Raw genomic sequence first — 19144 nt, 5'->3', positions numbered from 1 at the left:
TTTGCCATAAGTACTCCTTTTCTTTTAGCTATAAGTGACACATTCTTAAGGCCATTCAGGGCTCATCTACATGACCAGTTAATTCATGGCAAGCTGGGATGTGAATCTTCCCTGCACTAGCCTGCTGCAGTCTACCCTGTGTGTTTGGACCCTGCTGATGCACACTAATGGTTCGTTAATGTGCTTTGATCTAGCCCTCTTTGAAGCAGGACTAGATCAAAGTACATTAATGAATTGCCAGTGCACATCAGCAGGGCCACAGAACAGACAGTGTATGGCAGGCTACTGTGCAGCAGCTTTACACCCAGCTTGCTACAAACTGCCCATGTAGATGAGCCCTGAGTGGCAAGAAGAGCACAGGGCTCAGCCTTCTGTCTCCCTCCAATGAGCCCAATCACCTCCTCCTCTGATGGCTGTAACCAGTTGACAAGGGTGACTTTGGGCTTTTCCACAAACCCAGAGCTAGTAGGGAATGGGGCCGGGGGGGGATGGACAACATTTCATCAGGAAGTTTGGAAATGTCATTAAATTGCTTCAAAGGGCAAACATTTTGCAAACTTATAAACAGGCATATTGAGACTGAAAAGAAGCTTCAGTAGAAGGATTTCTCCTGGCTTTGCCTCAGAACAGACTCAGTGGATCATTTCCATTGTACATCAGTTTTTGCATTTCTAACGCATCCGCTTCACTTTGTGTATTTTTATCAATGATACCAATGGGCAGCCTGCACCTGACCCCGTACTCCAACCCTCTCCCTGAGCTGAGTCCCACAGAAATGTGCCTGCTGAGATCTGAGTGCAGGGCGGGGGAAATCCAAAGAGCTACCCCTGCAAGATTGGAAGGCTGTATTCTGCATTTCCAATCCCAGAGTTTAGACACCACTCCCTCAGTTTAAAGAATGTCATCTGGTTTGCCCGAGGCTGCTCTCAGGGCTCCACAAGCTTGACATATAGTACAAACAAGGCTTCTGGCTTTGTAACCAAAAGGTGGTTTAGGCACTTTAAAGCCGATCTGTGTCATTTTCACTGTGTTCCGCTCCCGGGCAGCCTGGAGAATTAACGCCATGGTTTACTGGGAATTTGGTTTGGTGATTGCCCAGAGCTGGTAAACAGGCCTGGTACCAACATGATTTCAGTAACACTCCCCTATGTTAACTTACCAACATTTGGCCAGTACTGAGGAAGGAACAACTCATGAAGTTAGCAGTATGCATTCATGCACACACTTGTACACCAAGAATCCAGATGTGTTTGCCTGAGTACCTGGCCAGTTAGGTACCTCACTGTCTGTGGGCATGTACCAATATCTGATCTGTGTGCAGGCATCTGGAACTGGCACACTCAAATATTTATGTGTGCTTAACTTTGTAACTCTGGCCCGGGATGGTCACTAGCTGCTCTCCAGGTTCTAGGAATGGGTTATAAGCAATTTATAAGAACATTAGTAAAAATACTTCCCAGATTAAACTAAAATCAGCTTTTCTAAAAGCAAACATTCTCTGGTATGTAAGAACAGTTAACACACAGTCCATCCAATATGAATATATTACAAAGGGCTACATTAACAAAAGGGGGATGGGTTACTCAACTGAAGTGTAAATACATTTCAGAAACTGAGTTCTATTAATTTAGTTTCTGTATGTAAATAAATACAATCAGAATATCAGGGTTGGAAGGGACCTCAGGAGGTCATCTAGTCAAATCCCCTGCTCAAAGCAGGACCAATCCCCAACTAAATCATCCCAGCCAGGTCTTTGTCAAGCCTGACCTTAAAAACCTCTAAGGAAGGAGATTCCACCACCTCCCTAGGTAACCCATTCCACTGCTTCACCACCCTTCTAGTGAACACGTTTTTCCTAATATCCAACCTAAACCTCCCTGTGACAGGCGTCGGTCGGTCCTCCGAGCCCCTAGGGGTGATGGAGAGCTACGGTCTCCGTGGCCGGCCTCAGCCACACCTTCCGGGCTTTGGGGAATTGGCGGGGAAGGTGTGCCGGCCGGAGTCAGTAGCGCACCCCTCAGGCAGGGGGGCGCCGGCAAGAGTCAGTAGCGCGCCCCTCAGGCAGGGGGGCGCCGGCAAGAGTCAGTAGCGCGCCCCTCAGGCAGGGGGGCGCCGGCAAGAGTCAGTAGTGCGCCCCTCAGGCAGGGGGGCGCCGGGGTAGGGGAACGCAGGCCCACCCAACTCCACTGCGTTCCAGCCCAGGGCCCTGACAGTGGCGGGAGGCGAAGGTCCCGCCGCTGGGTCAGCGGGGCAGTCTACGCCCGCTGACCAAACACACCCACCCCACGGTGTAGTTCGGCCCCTGAGTTACTTCCTACCCGGTCGCTTAGGCGGGTCGCTCCGGTCCCTCCATCTCCTCCGGGTATTCCGCTGCAGGCAGCTCCGGTCCCTCCATCTCGTCCGAGTATTCCACTGCGGGCAGCTCCGGTCCCTCCATCTCGTCCGAGTATTCCGCTGTGGGCCACTCGCTCTCCCCCTCGGTATCGGACTCACGCTGGCCCGGGCTGCAGTCAGGCCCCTCCAGGTCCTCTGGGTATTCAGCGGCTGGCAGCCCTGGCTGCCACAGGCCTTCCCCCCGGTCAGGCTCCTCCTTGCCCAGGGCTTCGCCTGGGTCAGCAGCAGGATCGTGAGGAAGCAGCCTGTGTCTGTCTCCCTCCCTGGTGCTCCCCTCACTGGGCAGAGGGCCCCGCCCTTTGTACTTCCTGTCCCACCCTTCCCCTTCCGGGGATTGGCGGAAGCTTGGCCTGGCCCCGCCCACTCAGGCTGAAAGGGTGGCTCTTTACCCTCTGGTTCGGAGGGGAGCCACCCTGGCTCCCTACATACCCCACCCCTCAAATCCAGCTCCCTCTCTTCGGAGCTGGCATCCTCACCTTCTCCGAGGTGGGATAGGAAATCCGCATTGGCGTTGTCTCGTCCCGCCCGATGGTGAATCGTGAAGGCGTAGGGCTGCAGAGCGAGATACCATCGCATCAGCCTGGCATTATTGTCCTTCATCTTATTAAGCCACTTCAGGGGTGTGTGGTCCGTAACCAGTATAAAGGGGGCCCCGAGGAGGTAGTAGCGGAGAGCATCGACTGCCCACTTAATGGCTAGGGCCTCTTTCTCCACGACGGAGTAGTTCCGTTCTCTGGGGAACAGCTTCCGACTGAGGTAAACAATTGGGTGTTCCTCCCCATCCACCTCCTGCGAGAGGACCGCCCCAAGCCCAACCCCTGAGGCATCCGTCTGGACAATAAAGTCACGATGAAAGTCGGGGCTGAAGAGTAGTGGACTGCTACACAGCCGATCTTTGATAGTTCGAAAGGCCGTCTCGCACTCGTTGGACCAATGCACCCGGCGGGGACTGTCCTTGGTCAAGAGCTCCGTTAGCGGGGCCGTAATGCTTGTGAAGTGGGGTACAAACCGCTGGTAATAACCAGCTAAGCCCAAAAATTGACGTACTTTCCTCTTCGTGGTCGGCACCGGGCATTCCTGGAGTGCTTGGACCTTCCCGATGAGGGGGCGGACCTGTCCCCGGCCCAAGGTGTACCCCAGGTAAGTGGTTTCCTCCCGCCCGATTCGGCATTTTTTTGGGTTGGCCGTCAGCCCGGCTGCGCGGAGGTCCCGGAGGACTGCCGCTACTTGGTTAAGATGTTCCTCCCAGTTATTGCCATAGATGACCACATCATCCAGGTAGGCCGCCGCGTATTTTGTGTGTGCTTGCAACACCCGGTCCATTAAACGCTGGAAGGTTGCCGAGGCCCCATGGAGGCCGAAAGGCATCCGGGTGAAATGGTATAACCCCGAAGGGGTGGCAAACGCGGTCTTCTCCTTGGACCTGGGATCCAAGGGGATCTGCCAGTACCCTTTGGTGAGATCTAAAGTGGTGATATAACAGGCCTCCCCGAGCCGGTCGAGGAGCTCATCGACGTGGGGCATCGGGTAGGTGTCAAATTTTGAGATGGCGTTGACCCTCCGGAAGTCAATGTAAAACCGCCGGCTCCCATCGGGCTTCGGTACGAGGACGACGGGGCTCCGCCACTCGCTCTGGGAGGGCTCAATGACACCCAGCTCCAGCATCGCCTGGACTTCCTCCTCTACGGCCTCCCGCATTCGCCTAGGCAATGGCCGGGTTGTCTCTCGGACCACCACCCCGGGTTCCATCTGGATCACATGGGAGGTGAGCGTAGTCCACCCGGGTTTCGTGGTGAACGTCTTGGGGAATGCCCTCACTAAGCAGAGTGCCTGTTCTCGCTGTTCGACGGTGAGTGTCTCTGCTAGCTGGGGTTCACCATTATCCGACTCCTCGGGTGGTTGGGGCCCCAGTTCCGGTTCGGGGGGATATGGGGCCACTAGGAGCCCTTCCCGGTCCTGCCAAGGTTTTAAGAGGTTTACATGATAAATCTGACAGGTTTCAGAGTAACAGCCGTGTTAGTCTGTATTCGCAAAAAGAAAAGGAGTACTTGTGGCACCTTAGAGACTAACCAATTTATTTGAGCATGAGCTTTCGTGAGCTACAGCTCACTTCATCGGATGCATCCGATGAAGTGAGCTGTAGCTCACGAAAGCTCATGCTCAAATAAATTGGTTAGTCTCTAAGGTGCCACAAGTACTCCTTTTCTTTTCATGATAAATCTGTTTTTCCTTACGGCGACCAGGTTGCCGAATCTCATAAGTTACAGGCCCGACCTGGCGGAGGACCTCATACGGACCCTGCCAGGGGGCAAAAAGCTTTGATTCCTCCGAAGGGAGCAGGAGGAGTACTCGGTCCCCTGGCCCGAATGATCGAGCCTGGGCGCCCCGATTGTACTGTTGCTCCTGGGCTCTTTGGGCGGTGTTTAAGTTCTCCCTCGCAAGCTCGCCCGCCTGCGCCAGCTGCCCCTGCAGTTGTAAGACATATTGCAAGAGACCCTGTGTTGCGGACGGGTTGTGTTCCCAAGTCTCCCTCAAGAGGTCCAACACCACGCGGGGTCGCCGCCCATAGAGGAGCTCGAACGGGGAGAACTTTGTGGACGCCTGTGGGACTTCTTGAATCGCCAGTAGTAACGGAGGGAGCAGCTGGTCCCACTGGCGGAGGTCCTGGGTGGGGAAACGCCGCAACATCCCCTTCAGGGTCCGGTTGAACCGCTCAACCAATCCATCAGTCTGGGAATGGTAGACCGAGGTCTGCAACGTCTTAATCCCCAATAGGGCACATACCTGGCAGAACAACTTAGACGTGAAGTTGGTCCCTTGATCAGTGAGTATCTCCTGTGTGAGGCCCACCCTTGCGAAGATCTTCACGAGCTCCGCAGCGATAGTGCGGGCGGTGATACTTCTTAAGGGGATGGCCTCTGAGAAGCGGGTGGCATAGTCCTCCATAAGCACGACGGCCGAGCTCAGACTTTGTGGCCGGTGCCGTAACACCCAAGCCTTCCCCTGGGGTGGGAGGATGTGCACGAATTGTTCGAGGATGACCTGTTCCGTCACCTCAGCTGCGGTTCGACGCTCGGGTTGGAGCCATCGGGTACCCGCGTCCTTCAGTTCCTGGGCCACCGCCCGGGGTCTGGCGCCCGGTGGGTAGACCTTTTCCCGAAACCGTCGCCACGGTGTAGTTCGGCCCCTGGGCTACTTCCTACCCGGTCGCTTAGGCGGGTCGCTCCGGTCCTAAGTGCAGGACTGTGCACTTGTCCTTGTTGAACCTCATCAGATTTCTTTTGGCTCAATCCTCTAATTTGTCTAGGTCCCTCTGTATCCTATCCCTACTCTCCAGCGTATCTACCACTCCTCCCAGTTTAGTGTCGTCTGCAAACTTGCTGAGGGTGCAATCCACACCATCCTCCGGATTATTTATGAAGATATTGAACAAAACCGGCCCCAGGACCGACCCTTGGGGCACTTCGCTTGATACTGGCTGCCAACTAGACATGGAGCCATTGATCACTACCCATTGAGCCTGACGATCTAGCCAACTTTCTACCCATCTTATAGTCCATTCATCCAGCGCATACTTCTTTAACTTGCTGGCAAGAATACTGTGGGAGACCGTATCAAAAGCTTTGCTAAAGTCAAGGAATAACATGTCCACTGCTTTCCCCTCATCCACCAAGGCAGTTATCTCGTCATAGAAGACAATTAGGTTAGTCAGGCATGACTTGCCCTTGGTGAATCCACGCTGACTGTTCCTGATCACTTTCCTCTCCTCTAAGTGCTTCAAAATTGATTCCTTGAGGACCTGCTCCATAATTTTTCCAGGAACTGAGGTGAGGCTGACTGGCCTGTAGTTCCCTGGATCTTCCTTCTTCCCTTTCTTAAAGATGGGCACTACATTAGCCTTTTTACAGTCATCCAGGACCTCCCCTGATTGCCATGAGTTTTCAAAGATCATGGCCAATGGCTATTATAATACTAGGAAACTTTCTATCCACCTGGAGGAGTTCTGAGGAAGAGTTCCAGGTCAACTGTCTCCAAATGGTCTACACACATGGCAAACAACCACAACTTGAGGGGGAACAGGGAGCGCTTTGGGTTAATGTGTTAGTGTTCTCCAGACAGAAAGCTGGATACAAACCCCGTCTCAGGTCACATGTATGGGGATTACAGTCCTCCGTAGGTGTTTATGCACATCATAAAACTCCCACATAATTTAGCAAGATCAGGCCTCTCTCTTCCGAGCAGGTCTCTAATTGGAGGAGCACAGGGTGTCAGAGCCTAAGGCTGGAAATGGGGCGCGGGGGGAGGGAGGGAGGCAGCAGGCCAGGATGACAGGGCATCAACAAGGCTTCCTTGTGAGGGGAAATGCTGCCCTGACCTGCTGGCATCAGGCCTGGCTATGGACCAAGTGCTATTGGCTTGATGCTTTTATGAGCATTAAATCAGAGCCATTCAAAACTGGAAGCATTTCCTCCCCCCTGAAATAAATCACCTCTTCATATGCAATTATTTCGAATGCTCCAGGAGTTCCTTGAGGGCAGCTGCCGTAACCCTGATTTTGGGCCTCACACAAATGATACACTCTGACAGGACCCCCCCTCCATCAGCCAGGGGGTCTCCTTTTCCCCAAGGCTGGCTGTGGCTCCCCCCAGAGCCTGTCTACCCGAGATATTAGCTCTCTCTCTAGAGGGCTGCCTATGTTCAAGGTGGCGTTAGGGCTTCTCCTGCCCTGGGGACTCAGCAATCATTTAACAATACCTCCCTATAGCTGACAGAGAGGAGCAGGACAGTCCTGACCCCTGGGCCAGCTGTGTTGTTACTTACAATTTCTGGTACTGTTGGGGCCAGTCCCACCTGCTCTCCTTCTTTGCCAGTGCCTGATGATGGACATTTTCTTTGTCTGACAAAGATAGTATTTTGCCTGTAATACAAACCCTGCCTCCCTTCTTCATGCCAAATTCCCTAGAGCTGCAAATGGTCCAAAAGGCCATTTGATAAATTCAACTGCTGCTCAGCTGAGTGCTGTGTTTATTAGTAAACTCTGCAGTAGCTGCAAGCCCAGCCTCAGAACTGAACTTTTTAATCTTCAAATACAACTTGGAGAACCTGTAATTAGATCTGAGTTCAGGAAGGGACTAGTCCTGCTGCCCTGCAAAGTGAGAGGTTGAAGATCTCTGTTCTTGTGCCTTGGACGCCTGCACAGCCGGACAAAAAAGCAGTGAAAGCAGGGTTCACTAGCAGTATCCTCTGGGGACAGAGGCCATTGAATGGCTGTTAATTTCAGTGACTGAGAGTTCTGCAAAGCACTCTGAAAAATCAAGGTGCAAAGCACTCTGAAAAATCAAGATCCCAGGAAAGTAATGCAGGATCCTCGTCAACCACTGACAGAAATAAACCCAGTTTCATTGACACCACAATTAGGCACGATGGAAGGACTCTGGAAGGACATGGAAGGACTCTGAAGCTGGGATCCCAAACAGGTGTGGAACATGACCCACCCGGGACCCAATCTGTAACTTGTGAAAAGAGGTGACCCCCAGCTACCCCAGAGTGACCCTGATCTGTTTGCAGACAGAAGTTATTCAACTAAAGACGTCTCAACAGCCATCTGTGCAAGGAGCCCTTTGTGAAGTTGGTTTCCTTAGTGTTTGCCCAGGAGACAGCTCTGCTTCACTGGAGTGCTGCCTGGGGAAGCAGCAGGCATGTGTAACAATGCACCAACTCACACAGCTTTCTCTGCTGCTCAGCATGCAGCTGTCAGCAGTACGTTCATGCCTGGGCTGACCCTGACTCTGCCATTAGGACGTGCATCAGGTCCCAGTCCTGGGCTCTCACCTCCAGCTATTGTCTCATGCTGGGGCACCTCTGTGGGGAGGACACCCAGCGCCCCACCTCCTCTGACTCATTCTTTACTCCACTTCATCTCCTGCCAGCACTAGCATGACTTCCCAGAGAGTGCTTCAAGGGGCTCCCCTGTACCAGTTTTACACCATGTAAGTGCTCTGACCTCATTGACATTACTCCTGATTCATAGCAGGGCAAGCACCATCAGTCTCAGGCCCAAAGACTGTATTGCTCCTTCCAGGTAATAAGTTCTCTTTAGCCCAGCCCTTAACTCACGCCCAGGCCAGAAATCCTGGAGTCCCCAGAGCTTCTTATTGTAAGTCACAGCTGTCTAGGATCCTCCTGGAGTTTACCCCTCCCTGAGCAGGCTCAGGCTCAGCTGCTTAGTCACCCCTCTCTGTGCTGGCATCATTTCCTACCTCTATGACTGCAGTTCCCTTCCTGTGCTCTTCCAAAATCTCTGCTCCAGGAGGTGGCTGCAGCCAGACTAGTCTCCTGCTCTCAGAAATGACAGCTTAGCCCTTCAGCCCATTTGGCACCACACAGACCATCCACCCTTCCCAGCCAGTTCTGCAGCCAATTCCACGTGGCTCTTGGGTGTTCAATGCTCCCAGGGACTTACTCCCCCATTCACTCTTCAGTACCCTCCCGGTCTGGTACTGACCTGCCCTCTGGCCCATCATTCAGCTCCCCAAGCAGCAGCTGCTAGTGACTCTTTCATTTGTATAACTTCCTCTACCTGGAATTCTTTCACTGTTGAAACATTGGGCCCAATTCCCAACACCCGCTGTGACAGGGTCGGGCCAGATGGCTACAGGAGAGTGATAGAAGGCAGATATATTAGCCCCAGGTTGAGTAGGTCCCTTTTCCCTGGGTAAGGTAACAGGGAAGGTTCCAGAACAATCAGGAACATTCTGGAAACAATTAAGAGAGACAGGCTGATTAGAACACCTGCAGCCAATCAAGAAGCTGCTAGAATCAATTAAGGCAGGCTAATCAGGGCACCTGAGTTTAAAAAGGACCTCACTTCAGTTTGTGGCGTGCGTGTGAGGAGCTGGGAGCAGGAGGCACTAGGAGCTGAGAGTGAGAAAGCATACTGTTGGAGGACTGAGGAGTACCAAGCATTATCAGACACCAGGAGGAAGGTCCTAAGGTGAGGATAAAGAAGGTGTTGAGAGGAGGCCATGGGGAAGTAGCCCAGGGAGTTGTAGCTGTTGCGCAGCTGTTCCAGGAGGCACTCTAGACAGCTGCATTCCACAGGGCCCTGGGCTGGAACCCGGAGTAGAGTGCAGGCCCAGGTTCCCCTCAAACCTCCCAACTCCTGGTCAGACGCAGGAGGAGTTGACCTGGACTGTGGGTTCACAAAAAAGGCCAAACTTAGGGCTGCCGTGAATCTCCGAGGTGAGCAAATCCGCCAATAAGCGCAAGACCCACCAAGGTAGAGGAGGAACTTTGTCACAACTGGTGTGAGCAGTGGGATTTGGTGTGCGCAGCACAGCGGAACAAGGAGGGTGATTTTAAAAAAAAAAACCCAACCCCCCCCCAAACAAAAAACAAAAAAAAGGAGGAGAGGGTCCCCCCCCCACCACAATGGAGGATGTAGTGCAGGCACTGATACAAGCCATGGCTGCCCAGCAGGAGGCTACCTGTTTCCAGGCAGCCGCCCAACAGGAGGCAGTGCAGCTGCAGCAAGAGACTAATCGCCTGCTGATGGACCAGGTTGCTCAAGACCGTGCTATGTTGCGGGAACTGGTAAACCAGGTAAAGGCCCTTGCAGAGCTGAACCACGGCCATGATGGGACACAGGTCATGAGGGCCAGCAATTGGCTGCAGACAATAACACTGGAGGATGATGTAGAGGCGTACCTCCTGGCCTTTGAGAGCACAGCCCTACAGGAGGCTTGGCCCCGAGAACAGTGGTCTGGCATCCTTGCTCCATTCCTGTGTGGGGAGGCCCAGAAGGCCTACTATGATTTGCCTGAAGAGGCTGCGGCAGACTATGCCCAACTGAAAGCAGAGATCCTGGCCAGATCTGGGGTAACGACCGCAGTGCGGGCCCAGCGATATCATGAGCGGAGGTACCAGGAAAACAAAACCCCACGGTCCCAATTATATGACCTCATCCATCTCGCATTAAAGTGGTTACGAACTGAGTCCTGGAGTCCAGAGAAGATACTAGAGGTTCTTGTCATTGACCGGTACATGAGAGGGTTACCACCAGACCTTCACGCCTGGGTAAGCCAGAATGAACCCTCCACCTATGACGAGGTTGTCGCACTGGTAGAGAGGCGAAGGACGGCGAGGGAGCTGACCCGACTAGTTAAGGAAGAAGCACCCCTGGTTAAACTAGCAGCACCAAGCCCTAGAGCTCGGGTGACTTGGCCACCAGGAGAGCCCAGGTGGAAAAAGAGAGGGGCTGAAGGCCCACCAGAAGCCACAAAGAATCGGAGCACTGAGGGGGAAGAGGATCGTGATGTGAGACTGCCCAAACCAAGAGACCGGGGAATGCCTAGGGCTCCATACAGATGTTACGCCTGCAGGGAGTGGGGACACGTAGCTGCACAGTGTCCCAATGCTGAGGAGCCTATGCAGTGTAACCTGGGGAACTGGGCAGACCTATGCTCCCTAATCCACTTTGTGGGGGTCTCACTAACCCCACATATGTACACCAGACCAGTGAAACTAAATGGGGTAGAGACCACGGCACTGGTTGATTCGGCGAGTGCTATCACGCTAGTCTCGGGGAAGCTCGGGAAGTGTAGTCAGCTTCTGTGGGCTAAGCGTACGGGGATAACATGCGTTCATGGGACAGTTGGTTATTACCCCACCATCCCAGTAAAAATCGAGATTCAGGGGAACACTACCGAGGTAGCAGCAGGTGTAGCCCCTAAACTCCCATACCCGGTGCTGAAAGGGAGGGACTTCCCAGGGTTTGGAGACTTACTCCCGGTAGGGGAATTGGAGAAAGGGGGAAGCCCTGAAGTTAGTGAGGCATCCACAGTAGACTGTCAACCCCCAATCTTCTCTGAAATATCCCCAGATTTGTTCTCCACTCCCAGACAGGATAGAAAGCCGAAAAGGGAAAGGAGGTCAGCAAAGGCCTTGGGAACCCGAATACTGGCTCAAAGCCAGAGGATTGCTCTCGTAGGTAGGCGGACCTGAGCAGCTGAAAAGGAGGCCACCCAGGAGGGAGAAGCACCCGAGTCTGACCCACACCCTAACGCCCCTGAACCAGTAGAGGCAACAGAGACTGGCCCCCTAGATGTCGGGCAGATTAGCCCCGGGAAAGGAAATTTTGGACGGGACCAGGCTGAAGACCCAAGGTACGACAACATTAGGAAGGAGGTGAATGAAATAGGTGGGGTACTCGTGGAAGGGAAAACCCAGGGACCAGGACCCTACTTCATAATGAAGAAGAATCTCTTATACCGGGTTGCACCAGTACAGGGGCAGAAGGTACAACAGATCCTAGTACCTCAAAAACACCAGAATGCTGTATTAAGTCTTGCCCATAGTCATCTTTTTGGGGGGCCTTTGGGGGTAGAGAAGACCCTGGCATGGGTCCTGCGATGATTCTTCTGGCCCGGAGTACATGAAGAAGTGCGGAGGTACTGTGCGTCCTGCCCGGAGTGTCAGCTGCACAGTCCCTGTCCCCATCCCCACTTGAGGGCACCTTTAGTACCCCTTCCCATCGTAGAGGTCCGCTTCGAGTGAATAGCCATGGACCTAGTGGGACCCCTGGAGAAGACAGCCCGGGGCCACCAATATATACTTGTCGTTCTGGATTATGCTGCTCGCTACCCAGAAGCCGTCCCCCTGCGGAACACGACCTCTAAAACGATAGCTAAAGAGTTGGTGGGGATCTTTGCCTGAGTGGGGCTACCAAAGGAGATATTAACAGACCAAGGTACTCCATTTATGTCGAAGCTAATGAAGGACCTCTGTATGCATACCATATACATACCCTGAGAACTTCTGTCTATCATACGCAGACCGATGGGCAGGTAGAAAGGTTTAACCGAACCCTCAAGGCAATGATAAGGAAAGTAGTAAGTCGGGACAGGAAGGATTGGGACACCCTATTACCCTACCTTATGTTTGCAATCCAGGAGGTACCTCAGGCCTCAACTGGGTTTTTCCCCTTTGAATTATTATATGGACACCACCCCCGTGGCATACTAGATATCGCAAAAGAAATCTGGGAAGAGGAACCGAATGAGGGGAGAAATATAATTGACCATGTGTTGCAGATGTGAGAACGGATAGCCCGGGTCACCCCTATTGTATGGGAACATTTGGAAAAGGTGCAGGAGGCCCAGCGAACCCATTACAATAGCCGGGCAAAAGTCCGACAGTTCCAACCAGGGGATCGGGTGATGGTGTTGGTACCCACATCAGAAAGCAAGCTTTTGGCCCAAAGGCAGGGGCCCTATGAGGTGGTTGAACCTGTGGGGGAAGTAACCTACAAGGTGCGGCAGCCAGGATGCCGAAAACAAGAACAGATCTATCACATTAACCTCTTGAAAGCTTGGCACCAGTGAGAGGCGTGTGTAGTGGCCCAAGAGGCCCCGATCCAGGGAAATAACCTACATGAGCAGATCAGGATATCCCCTGATCTGACACCGAACCAGGGTGTCTTAGGGCTGCTGTGAATCTCCGAGGCGAGCAAATCTGCCAAGCGCAAGACCCACCAAGGTAGAATAGGAACTTTGTCACACTGCATAAAGCAGGAGTAACTCAGCTGAGGTCAGTGGAGTTACACTGGGGGAACCGTCTGAGTGAGAGGGGAAGCAGCCTCTAATGTCACCGTAAGACATTCCCCTTCTCTGCAGCCTGTTGTTGACTCTCCCGGATGTTTGGGCCTGATGTCCGAAGGACACTACCTACTAGAATGGATTGTGCAGTGATTCCCAAAGTGCTGACAGAGAAATTGGGATTGGAATCAAAGTGTTAGACATGACACATTTCTGACGGGCTGTGGGACATCGCTTTCCCAGTACAGTCATTTATACATGCTTTCTCCAGCTCTCTACTGGGTCAGACCTGAAAGCCAAGCCCCTGTTTTTCTGAGGCTACCATGTTCTTTCTGTTTCACAGCCTCTGCCCCCCTCAGACTGCTAGCTAATGCCTCCATCCCAGACCTCTCCCTAGGGTAAGAGGGGGTGCTGCCTGCTCTGAGTACAAGGCAATGTTATACCCTGGCAGGAACAGGCCAGCCCAGTGGGAGGTAAGAGTAAAGTAGGAGGAGAAGGGGTGCTTACCTCCTGCTCTCTCACTTGCTGAGCCTCAGTGACTGCCTTGCTTGCTTTGCTCTCTGCTTCTGGCTTCGCAGCCATACTTTTCCCCTTTGGTGATGCACTTTCAGGAACTTTTGGAGCCTCACCAGGAAGTTTTGGCAGTGGCTTTTCTTCTGAGGGGGCAGTGGGCTTGCTCTCTTTCATCATTGCCTGCAGCTTGCTCTGCTCTGAAGTCCGGATATGCTTTCCTTGGAGGAGGTTCCTGTCCTGGGGAGTGGACATTTCTGACTTCTGAGCTGTTACAGGTTGAGGACCTCCTCTGTACTGACCAGCTCCCCCTGGTTGGTGTCGGGGGGATCCTGTTGGCTGCTGCTTTGAAGCAGGTAGTGGTATTGGAGCAGGGTCTCCTAGGCTTCCTTCTAGCAGCCTCTGAGTTTGGCAGTTCAAACACAACCATTCATTTTTCTGCAAAACAGTGAAAGAAAATATCATCCATAATTTAGTGAGCTTTGCACTGCTGGTCTCAGTGGAGTGCGTAGTTCTGCCAGGATTCAGAGGGGCAGAGAATTCCTACTGACCTCCAGGGAGACTCACTGCCCCTTGGCTGGAGTAGTTTCCCTGCAGTTATTATTGCTAGGGCTGACTCCTCGACCAAGGGTTTGTGACACTGCATCTCTCCTGCTCTCAGGCCTGAGGGCTTCTGACTTCCAAGAAGGAGCCGCCACTCAGAGCGCCCTAGAGAGCAGGCTTTGTAAAAACAAAGGTTGAAGTAGATGCAGCTATTTCTGAAGATGTTTGAGATATGTGAGGCCTGCACACAGTGGAGGGCCACAGCCCCTCTGAGCTGTGTGGAGACAAGGCAGGACTACAGGTAGCTCACACAGGCTTCCCATTCAGTCAGCCATTGTAGCAGAGTCAGTGCTTCCTAGCCTGTGAGATCTGATGAGGTCATAACCCACGGAATGCAATGGTCCCCTCGCATGTTTCATACGCACACAACGGGGCCTCATCTCCTCAGCCTAGGTATTACTCCTAACGGGGCCAGGGCCTGCTCTTTATCATAGTACAGAGGTGGGCAAACTATGGCCCACGGGCCACATTTGGCTGCGGGACCGTCCTATCTAGCCCCTGAGCTCTCAGCTGGGGAGGCTAGTCTCCAGCCCCTCCCCTGCTGTCCGCCCTCCCCCACAGTCCACCTCCCAGGCTTTCCAATAAGCCTGTCCTGCCACTCTCAGCGGCATGGTAAGGGGGTGGGGGGGTTGGATAAGGGGCAGGAGGTCCTGGGGGGTAGTCAGGGGATGGGGGTGGTTGGATGGGGTGGAGGTTCAGGGGGGTTGGATAGGGGGTGGGGTCCTGGGGGGGCAGTTAGGGACGGGGGTCCCGGGAGGGGGCGGACAGGGGACAAGGGGTGGGTTGGATGGGTCGGGGGGCCTGGCAGGGGGCAGGGGGGGTGGATGGGGTCAGGGCAGTCAGGGGACAGGGAGCAGGGGAGGTTGGATAGGGGGTGGGGTCCCGGTGGGGGCGGTCAGGGGACAAGGAGCAGGGAGTTGGATGGGTTGGGGATTCTGAGGGGGGCGGGAAGTGGGAGGGGGCGGATAGCGGGCGGGGGCCAGGCTGTTTGGGGAGGCACAGTCTTCCCTACCTGTCCCTCCATACTGTTTCGCAATGCCGATGTGGCCCTCGGGCCAAAAAGTTTGCCCACACCTGTCATAGTAGGAGTTACATAGGAATGCAGGGGAGTTATGCCCCAGTGTTCTGGCTTCACGGAGAGTAAAGTTAACACATGAGGGTCCACACACAACTGGCTTTTGGTGGGGAACAGGCTGCATGTGGAAAGCTAAGAATGAGACCTGAGGAGCACAGCCAATGGGTTGCTACGGGGCTTCCTGTTGTTGAACAGGCTGATTCTAACAAACAAGCGGATACATTTTCCTGCAAGCAGATACATTATCCATTGACCCTTCTGATTTCACACATAGCACCCAGGAGCTTCAGCCCTGCTAACTGCATTGCCTGCCTCATTGTGCTGGGCTTTGACTCTGTCACTCAAACCTAACCCATACCCTAAGGCGAATGTTTGTTTTTCTATGGTGTGCCATTCAGGCAGGCTGGGCTGGCCACCCCTTTCCTTTCCGTCGTTCTTACCCTTCTCCTTTTGGTGGTTTGGGGAGCAGAGGGAAGACTGGAAGTTAGCTGTTGAATTCTACATGCTTGGCAGATAGCAGAACCCCGGAGACCTATTTTATTAATTTACTGACAGGGTTCCACAGTCGGAGACTTGTTCACAACCTCCGTATAATTCTCAGAATGTTTCCATGATACAAAAGAGTGATTTTCTCTGTCTATATTGAAATGCTAAACATTTGTAATATCTTCTGAAAAGCAGAGAGTAAAATCTAAAGCAAGCCTTTCCTACGCTGGGATTCTCAAACCTGCCGAGAGTACAAAGCAAAGCCATCTTCACTATCATCTTGTTCTTGTGAGGAAAGGAAAAGGCGCAGTTAAAATGCCACAAGCCCATCTCATGGACTATAATTAACGTAGCAGGCTGTTTCCTTTATTCAGGTCAGTGCTGAGGCTCAGCCCAAATGTCCTAAGCAAAACAGGAACACATGAGAGAGCACAGGTGACTGGGAAGAAGCACAAAATCCAGACAAATATGCCAGGCACAGAGCAGCATTAACTGAGTACCTTCAACACCCAAATCTGCACAACCTGCCCCTTGTCTGAACCGGATGCCAGGAGACATTGCCTTCCCTTCCCTTTCGAAAGATGTTGCTTGTTCCTTATTGTGGAGGATGGGGAATGCTCCTTGCCAGATGGGAACAGGAGTGGCAATGGACTTCAGCACCATGTATTTGGCAGGGGGAACCAGCAGCCCAGCAAGCACCGTGGTGCTCTTTAGTGGCAACGTGGAGAAAGACAGTTTCCTGCTGACACATTATAGTGGAGTGGCAGCTCTGCTACAGTTCAGGTTGAGATCAGCATTCTGTTTAAAGCTTGACTCTTCTAAGTGCTCTAAAATCCATACAGTCAATCAGATTGAGTTGAACTTTGGTGTGCCTTGTTGGAGCATGGGGAATGGCCAGTGACCCAAATTTGGGGCCATTTGACCATGGGGTCCCGAGAGACCGCCCTTGGGGAAAAAACAGTTTCTCTTAAAGTTGACATGTTCTGGCAGAGCTGAGATCAAAGCAGGGCTCAAATCAGCACATCATGTTGTCCAGCACTCAAGGGCTACCCTGACAGAGTGCCTGGCACCCACCAGCCCTTTGGGGTAAATCCAATGCCTCTGTTATTTTAAAAAGAGTTTGCTTCTCCAGGCAGGTCTATGAAAGCTCATGTGCCTAATGGATTTCACTGTATGGTCGTTCTTATGTTATGTGAATGGTTGCTAATAAAGGAGGACATTTTAGGGGGCGGAGGGGGGGAATTGGAGTGACAGGGGTTTGCCGCTGCATTGAGGGGAGGGGGATAAATGGGGATGGGTAGTGAGGGAAGTGAGAGAGGATGGGGGGCTCATGTGAGGAACACAGGGTCGGTAATATCATAGAATCATAGAAGATTAGGGTTGGAAGAGACCTCAGGAGGTCATCTAGTCCAACCCCCTGCTCAAAGCAGGACCAACCCCAACTAAATCATCCCAGCCAAGGCTTTGTCAAGCTGGGCCTTAAAAACCTCTAAGGATGGAGATTCCACCACCTCCCTAGGTAACCCATTCCAGTGCTTCACCACCCTCCGAGTGAAATAGTTTTTCCTGTTGTGTGCCAGGATCTAGGGGCCCCCTGCCCCTCTAGACATGAGTCTTACCTCCTCTCCCTGCCACCCTAAGTGTACCAGGATCTGGGGACCCCTGCCTGTCTCTGGCGTTCTGACCCCTCCTCCCTGCCCTACTGCTTGGGAGCCAGGTTCTGGGGGGGCTTGCCTTACCAGGTGGGTGTGAGCACCACTTCCTACCTGCCCTCATGTGAGCTGGAATCTAGGGTGCCTTGTCTCTCTAGGGGGGTCTGAGCCAATCCTCTTACCCCCCATGGCATGAGATAGAACATGGGGAAGCGCGGCCCCTCTGGATGGGGAGGTTAGAACAGGCATGCATGGACCATATATCATGAACACACTGCTGAGTCCAGTGGGGCGGGGGGGGAAGTATCTGAGAACGGACATGCCTGACACATACCAGACACTCTCCAGCACTGGGGAGGGCGGGAGGGAACACCCACTGCCAGGAATGGAGCAGTTCACAGGTCTCAGAGCAATTGTTTCAGGCTCTCTCTCGCCTTGAGGTGGTCTCATTCAGCTACGTTTTGGAAAACGTAGGGGACAATTTCCTGGTGCAAGTGCTGGAGGAACCAACTAGGGGCAGAGCTCTTCTTGACCTGCTGCTCACAAACCGGGAAGAATTAGTAGGGGAAGCAAAAGTGGATGGGAACCTGGGAGGCAGTGACCATGAAATGGTCGAGTTCAGGATCCTAACACAAGGAAGAAAGGAGAGCAGCAGAATACAGACCCTGGATTTCAGAAAAGCAGACTTTGACTCCCTCAGGAAACTGATGGGCAAGATCCCCTGGGAGAATAACATGAGGGGGAAAGGAGTCCAGGAGAGCTGACTGTATTTTAAAGAATCCTTATTGAGGTTACAGGGACAAACCATCCTGATGTGTAGAAAGAATAGTAAATATGGCAGGCGACCAGCTTGGCTTAACAGTGAAATCCTTGCTGCTCTTAAATACAAAAAAAGAAGCTTACAAGAAGTGGAAGATTGGACAAATGACCAGGGATGAGTATAAAAATATTGCTCGGGCTTGCAGGAGTGAAATCAGGAAGGCCAAATCACACCTGGAGTTGCAGCTAGCAAGAGATGTTAAGAGTAACAAGAAGGGTTTCTTCAGGTATGTTAGCAACAAGAAGAAAGTCAAGGAAAGTGTGGGCCCTTTACTGAATGAGGGAGGCAACTTAATGACAGAGGATGTGGAAAAAGCTAATGTACTCAATGCTATTTTTGCCTCTGTCTTCACGAATAAGGTCAGCTCCCAGACTACTGCACTGGGCAGCACAGCATGGGGAGAAGGTGACCAGCCCTCTGTGGAGAAAGAAGTGGTTCGGGACTATTTAGAAAAGCTGGACAAGCACAAGTCCATGGGGCCGGATGCGTTGCATCCGAGAGTGCTGAAGGAGTTGGCGGATGTGATTGCAGAGCCATTGGCCATTATCTTTGAAAACTCATGGTGGCCGGGGGAGGTCCCAGATGACTGGAAAAAGGCTAATGTAGTGGCCATCTTTAAAAAAGGGAAGGAGGAGGATCCGGGGAACTACAGGCCAGTCAGCCTCACCTCAGTCCCTGGAAAAATCATGGAGCAGGTCCTCAAGGAATCAATTCTGAAGCACTTAGAGGAGAGGAAAGTGATCAGGAACAGTCAGCATGGATTCACCAAGGGCAAGTCATGCCTGACTAATCTAATTGCCTTCTATGACGAGATAACTGGCTCTGTGGATGAAGGGAAAGCAGTGGACGTGTTGTTACTTGACTTTAGCAAAGCTTTTGACACGGTCTCCCACAGTATTCTTGCCAGTAAGTTAAAGAAGTATGGGCTGGATGAATGGACTATAAGGTGGATAGAAAGCTGGCTAGATTGTCGGGCTCAGCGGGTAGTGATCAATGGCTCCATGTCTAG

General features: G+C 52.7%; 1 protein-coding gene across 6 annotated transcripts in view; it reads right to left on the bottom strand.

The window, feature by feature from the left end:
* Positions 1-19144, bottom strand: part of BSN (bassoon presynaptic cytomatrix protein) — a 479044-nt gene that overhangs the window by 93229 nt on the left and 366671 nt on the right. For 5 of the 6 annotated variants that reach the window (XR_006292516.1, XR_006292515.1, XM_043552315.1 and 2 more), the window contains exon 4: positions 13497-13937. The exons of the other annotated variant lie outside the window; for it this stretch is intronic. Coding sequence is in view for 3 of the 5 variants with exons in the window: in XM_043552315.1 (XP_043408250.1) it covers positions 13497-13937 (441 nt within the window). In the remaining 2 variants the exon portion in view is untranslated. The remainder of the gene's footprint in view (positions 1-13496; positions 13938-19144) is intronic. 6 annotated transcript variants of the gene reach the window in all.

This window comes from Chelonia mydas, chromosome 7 (genome assembly GCF_015237465.2).
Source record: "Chelonia mydas isolate rCheMyd1 chromosome 7, rCheMyd1.pri.v2, whole genome shotgun sequence".
Taxonomy (NCBI): domain Eukaryota; kingdom Metazoa; phylum Chordata; order Testudines; family Cheloniidae; genus Chelonia; species Chelonia mydas.
The sequence above is the reverse complement of the archived record's forward strand: the minus strand, read 5'-3'. Positions and strand labels throughout refer to the sequence as shown.